General features: G+C 44.4%; 1 protein-coding gene across 1 annotated transcript in view; it reads right to left on the bottom strand.

The window, feature by feature from the left end:
* Window positions 1–208: 208 nt before the first annotated feature.
* rgmb (repulsive guidance molecule BMP co-receptor b) overlaps window positions 209–6,696 on the bottom strand; it is a 9,082-nt gene continuing 2,594 nt past the window's right edge. The window contains exons 2-3 of the mRNA XM_035638679.2: window positions 4,580–5,127; window positions 209–2,629 (exon numbers count right to left, since the gene is read on the bottom strand). Coding sequence (XP_035494572.1) covers window positions 1,871–2,629; window positions 4,580–5,127 — 1,307 coding nt within the window. The 3' untranslated portion in view covers window positions 209–1,870. The remainder of the gene's footprint in view (window positions 2,630–4,579; window positions 5,128–6,696) is intronic.

Below are 6,696 nucleotides of genomic sequence, written 5' to 3'. Positions count from 1 at the left end.
AGAGAGAGAGAGTGAGTGTGCTTTTGTGAGAAGGTTTGTGTTTTAGTGAGCCCCACTTATCTTTAATTCTGAAATCCTTGAATTACTTAAATATCTATAGGTAAAAACTTAGCTCAAGGTATTTGGAAGTTTACAAATGAATATGCTTTGGTACTATATGATTTTGCTTTTTGTATTCTTGTAAACTTGAAATTAATAAACAGGAAAGAACACTTGAACATTGACTTTATTGTTGTTTTTTTTAAATAAAACACTTTCACACAGTTTGTTTCCTCTTTTTTTCTTCTTTTTTTAGCATAACACACATAGCAACAGAGTACCACTAGGTGGCAGTACAATCACATCTGACATTTTAAATTATTATCCAACAGCAAGAATATGGAGCTTAACTTCCTCTACAGGACACTAGTTTCATAAATAAGTTAAGTATTTCAACACTGACCAGTCACTCTTCACCAAACTAACACTCACACATGGTGTAAAAGCTTACAATGCTGGGAAAAAAATTTTTTGATTAAGGTTATATGGCCAAACATGTGGGACATAATTATACAGAATGTTACATGTGAAGAAAGCTCACAGTTGAAGGGATTGGCATTTCGGCCAGGTATCAAATGGCATTCATTTCCCTCAACACAATGCTGAATTATAAATCCCAGCACACTCTGTGGTGAAGTTTCCTCAGTGATTTGCAGTGTTTTGCCTACACTCCAGTATCGTACACATATCTCATTAAGGAGCAGCTCGTCAATCCTGGCAGTAGGAGAAAAAATAGTCTACGGTAGCAGGTTTACAAACAGAGAAGAGGGTGACTGTGAGGAGGAGGAGAAGAAGGGTGCTGGTTTGGTGTTGAGTTATGATTTCCTTTGTACATGAAGAAAAAACAACATCTTGTCTTTGGCTCAAATTAAAACAACAACGAATACACTGAGTTACAAACATGAGCCGGTATCGTCACAGCCTCGTGTCAAAATGGTGTGAATTTCAGGTGAAATAAAATTTTATTCAAGCGTGTCGCCAACTGATGCATTCATACACACTCACACGTACACACACACACACGCATATTTGAAATCGGGACTGAGGAAAAACAACACATTCATACCGCAACAAAAAAAATAGTACTGATTGCGTTTGCTGTGACAGTGTTCATAATACATTCAACAGAACACCTCGCAAAGACTGAATAACAATGAGGCACAGAGTCAAATCCACTACTGGAAGAGTGAGTCGTTTTAACAAAACTGTGCAGCTCCTTGTAATCAACTGACTTTAACTTCGAAAGGATCAAAACCCAAATCATAGTTAGTCTTCGAATTTTGAGCCACTAGCATTTTTGTTGAGGAGAGGAAGTGAGAGGAAGAAACACTGATGTGGATTAATAAAATAAAAAAATAAAAATAAAGTGCTTCTGTTAAAACAAACATCCTCTGTCTGAGGTATTAAAGAAATATCACATCAAATGGCACAAAAACCCTCTAAACTCTACGCCATTAAACTGTGCACTGAAGACAAAATTAACTATTTACAGTCCACACACTCAATTCTGCCACTCGTCAATGTCTGTTATGGTTAATGGTATCCTATCCAAAGATGAGGACAGATTTTGTGAGCAATCATCACCTCTCCTGTGTTTCTACCTCCAGAGGGCCCATTCTAGCAGGTAGGATGCAGTTGCCAGTGTCTCCTGTGCCCACTGGGAAGTCTGCCACCTCCTCTACGAAAACATCTGGCTCCCGGTGACTGTCACGCATGCTGTCTCTGCATGAGAGAGGAGTCAGTGCTCAGTATCAGTGCTCAGCAAAAAGTGCACAAACACACACAAGCCCACACGCATGCAGGCACACTCAAAAGACTTCCTCAGCCGCTATTACATCAACGGCACACTCAGCGCACACAGCAAGAGCAGAGTGAGACGTGTGATAGGCTGGAAATCAGAGTGTAAGGTGGAGGTGGCGGAGCCACGGGGGTAGATCCTCCATCTATCCCGGTGCGGGTGGAGACTCTCCATGTCCTTCTGGGCACTATATGCCGCCACTGTGAAATTAGCATCCCCGGTGGTCAAGAGATCAAACACGCAGGAATGGAAGTAAATGTCCTGCACCTCCAGCTTCTCCCTGCATCGCTCCTTTGCCCCATCCACGCTGAAAACCTGCGGCGTGCCGTAGGGGTGCGCTTGTGTCTGTGAGGAGTAGCTGGGCCGACGCAGCGGCTGAAGCTGCAGGCCAAGCGCAGGAGGGGAGACGGGCAGGGGAAGGTGCCCTGCCTGGTCGATGCGTTCACTGCTGGGGCAACCGTTCAGACAGAGCTGCAGGTCTTGGGTGGCGTCGTAGGCCTGAGCCAGCTCCTCTGGGATCCGCACTGCCAGGGTCAGGTAGCGGCCCAGCTGGCGAACGATTACAGTCACACCAATGTAGCCAGCGTGCAGCTCGACATGGTTCCCCGGGGTGCGCTCAGAGATCCACAGAGCCCGGACCTTCCCGGTTGCACCATCCGCACCCGCTAAAGTGTGGATGGGGTCTCCACTGCTCACAGTGCCATCATCAAAGGCGGCAGGGAGGTTGTCTGTAACAGCCTGGTAGACCCTCTGGTCTGTGCAACCCTCATAGGGCTTAAAGATGATGGTGATCTGTAGCGCAAGAGAGAGTCAGATAAGTTGGAGAGATATTTCAAGTTTGAAGTCAAAGGACACACACACCCACTCATCATAGAGATGAGCGGAGCTGAAACAATACGTTTCATTGAGTCAATTGAAAGAAGAAAAAAAACAGGGACTATATTGATAACCAGTTAATCGTTTCAGTAAGTTTTCAAACAAAAAGGCCAGATGTTTGTGAGTGTCAGCTTTCTCAGGTGTTAGTATTTGCTGCTTTTCTTTGTCACATGTGATATTCACCGAAATGTCTTTGAGATTTTGCCTCATCGTTGGAAAAAACAAGTACCATGGAAACTAAACTTGGGCTGTCATTTTTTCACATTAAAAAAAATATAATTTGATTGATTGATTATTCAGGAAAATAAGCAGCTAATTTATCAATAATGACCATAATAGTTGTGGATAATTGTTAATTTGATCAACAGAAATCAATCAACATTACATTAATAACTGATTTATCCTTTCTTAAGCAAAAAACAGACATTCTGTGGGGAAGATTTGTTCCATTTCTGTTTGCGAGTACTTTCATTGGACAAACTAAAAACTGGACTATTAATATTTGCTGAATTTTATCAACTAAACCAGTCATCAGTTAAACAAGAATAAAAACACCAGGTTAATTGATAAGGAAATGTATCACCGATTACAGGGGCTTTCTCACGCACGCACGCACGCACGCACACGCACACGCACACACACACACACACAAACACACACACACTAACATTCACCTATTACACAGGTTATTGACTCTCATCACACTACATTTGAGAAATGACTTAATGACTTTTTAACAAGTTGTAATTTGACACAGCTATGCAAACATGCTGACAGACACACACACACACATATATATATTTATACATAAAAAACACATAGGGCGCCAGTAGTGAGTGGAAGCCGTGGTGGATACAGGGTGTGGTGTGAGTATTACGGTTAGCACTAACATCATAGTTCCGGTGAATGGCTGCTTTGTTCACATGACAGCTGTGAGGAATGAGGCCTGGCAGGCCATTAAGCTTAGAGGGCTGTTAATGTGTGTGTGTGTGTGTTTGTGCAAGAAGTGTGTGTGTGTCCCTAATAATCATGACTAATAACTTGCCCCACCTCTGACACAAGGTTAGACCTTCAGCTCCACAGTGTAGCAACCCTATCATTTGCTTAATATGTGCATGTGTATGTGTGTGTGTGTGTGTGTGGGCCTGCGTGTGCATGACTAAGTGTATACATGGGTGTGTATGTGCTTTAATAATTAAAGCTATCGACAAAACTAGAGAGGGTAGACCATCAGGGGAAACATCAACATTGCTTCTTTAACACCACAAAGATCACCCTGTGTGGCTCGTCATCCGTTGGTAGTGTCTTTGTGTGTGTGTGTCATTTTTGTCATATACAGATAAGAGCACATTTAACACAGTGTTAAGTTCAAGGAGTGCCAACTTTAGGTCTCTCACACACACGCGCACACAAACACATGCATAAGTAAACAGTAGGTTCTTTCACACGTCTCATTCCATCCTTTTAAGGGTCATGCTATAAGCAGCCATTAATCAAGTTAGGTTTGCTTCAGTCAAAAGAGACAGTCACAAGATCGGGCTCTTTTGACTCTCATCTGTGAATCAGGAGGGAGCGAAAGAAAGAGAACAAGACAAGAAGAAAGAGGAAGAAAGAGGAAAGTAGAGCAGGGGTGCTTTCCAGGCTCATGCTGATAAGCTGTTTTTCTCTGAGAAACGGAAAGGAGACTTAGAAGTCTTTATAGAAAATGTTTCTCTCTCTAACACACACGCACACACAGATATAAACTAAATTACACCAGCTGCCCTCACTTAGGTGACTCTTTCAGTCTTAATGACAGCAAATTAGATCCCAAAAAGCCCACTTATCTCTGCTTCCTCCATCTCTCGGCACCAGTTTGCCTCTCACCTTATTGGTTGCTGTCGCACTGGAGCCAGGAACAACAGGAACATTAGTGACCTGCACCGACAGATAGTCATTGTCAATGAGTGGCCACGCGCCCCCCACCTTGCAAGTCTGGAAACTGTCCTTAAATGTCCTCAGGTGCGGGTCCCCAAACAGCCCGCAGAACAGGTACCCAGGTCGAGAGTGGCCATGGCTGTGGGTGTGGGCGCTTGCGTGTGCATGTGCGTGGGAGTGTGTGTGGGCGTGCTGGGTGCGACTGTGGTAGCTGCAGGGCTCGAGGTGGACCTCGGGGTGCGTGGAAGACGTGGGCCCATCTCTGGAGCAGTTCCTCTGGCTCATGAGGTCTGAGATGCCGAGCACAGCCGAGTGGAAGACCAGGTTCCCCCGGCAGGACTTGGCGGTCCTCTGGGTGCACGCCGAGTACGCGCGTAAAGCCTTGCAAAATTCGGTGTGAAAGCCATCAACGGCCGGCGTCAGGTGGGAGGTCAGGGAGACGAAGTCGGTGGTGCACTTCTGGATACGACACTGAGGGGTGGCCACTTGACACTGACCTGGAGAGGACACACACACAGAGTCAGAATAAAGGCTGGTGACTAGTTGAAAACACTGAAGGAAAATGCACATGTCTCATAATTAAAGCATGAACTGAGAGCTGGATCTCACTGGAAAAGGAAAGTGGATGTGCTCACAGAAGACAACTAAGGTCACAGTGTGAAGAAGGCTTTGATCTTACACACACAATGCTACCAGGCCGTTACAATCCATCCCAATAAAATTGGAAAAAGAACTGGCCGCTCGTTCAAAGTCTTGATCAATCGGCAGTGCCGCTCTGTGAGCGTAATAAACCTTAAGTGTAGTAAACCAAAGAGCAGCGGGAGAAAAAAAGATAAAGAACCTTTTCCCACAAGGAGTTAGATAACACTGCTTATATAGGCAAGGAGCAAGTGAAGACACATTTACAAATCCAGTCGACAGAGATAACGAGACAATACAAGGTGTGCTTTGTCCGCATGCATACTACCAAGGTTTTATGAAGATTATTCTCTTCCACACCTTCCTGTTGATTATATTCCGTGGTCCTTCTTGAGGCAGTAGTGTTTATGATATCACATTTCTACAGCAAAGTGAAAATGCAAATTCAAAAACTCCCTTTATCAAATAAGTTGTGTTTTTTTCTAGTTTATTTTTTTACAGCAATAACCGTGATCACCAGAGCAGACTTAAGTGGCTAAATGTATCCAGAAGACTGATTACTCCGTCCTTCTGAAACCACCAAGAGCAAATTTCTTGGTGAAAAATTGTCTGTGATGTTTTATCTATCGCGACATTTTTCTGAATGTAAAAAGGGTCAAACCGGCCTTTTTTATATCATAGATCATCAGAGAGAGAGGGAATCGGAGCGAGAGAGAGATTAGAGGCCAGATCTACTGCATCAGTCACAGCGTGCTCCTATTAAATTAGACCAGAGAGAGAGAGTGAAAGAGAGAGAGAGAGGATCTGCAGTGTATGGGCAGCTACACACACATAAACAGCTATCTCAGAAAGAATGCCGGTCGTGCTCGCGTTAAGCGCACACAGTCCGTGATCCTCAGATGGCTGTGTGATTGCCCTAATGGCCGAGCAAAATGCAGAAAGTCATTTTTTCCACTGATATCACCAGATTTCCTTGATGTCACACCATCACTTAACAACCCTAAGTCACCTCTGACACATACATCTATGCAAACAGCACATTCCAGCTTTTCTTTGTACATTTATTTGATTTTGGGACATGAAGGAGTTGGATGACACCATTTGGGGGCAGTAGTGCTCTAATTTTAAGGAATCAGGGTGCAGGTACGGACCCCCACTCACACCACGCTTCAGAATCTCTCCCCAGCTTGTTAAATACTTACACCACACACACACACACACACACACACACACACAGACACACACTCACACGGGCTGCCTTCCATGCCAACCACCACTGTACAGACGGTCTGAGTACTGAGGACACATTGTGTGTTAGGCCGGCGCACCAACAGCCTCCTTCTTCCCCTCCTATCTGCCCCGTAGAACCTAAATACCGCTTCCAATCTAATCAGCGCCGGTTTATTCTCTTTCAGAGGGTATCGGAA

The sequence above is a fragment of the Scophthalmus maximus genome, chromosome 19, assembly GCF_022379125.1.
Source record: "Scophthalmus maximus strain ysfricsl-2021 chromosome 19, ASM2237912v1, whole genome shotgun sequence".
Taxonomy (NCBI): Eukaryota; Metazoa; Chordata; class Actinopteri; order Pleuronectiformes; family Scophthalmidae; genus Scophthalmus; species Scophthalmus maximus.
The sequence above is the reverse complement of the archived record's forward strand: the minus strand, read 5'-3'. Positions and strand labels throughout refer to the sequence as shown.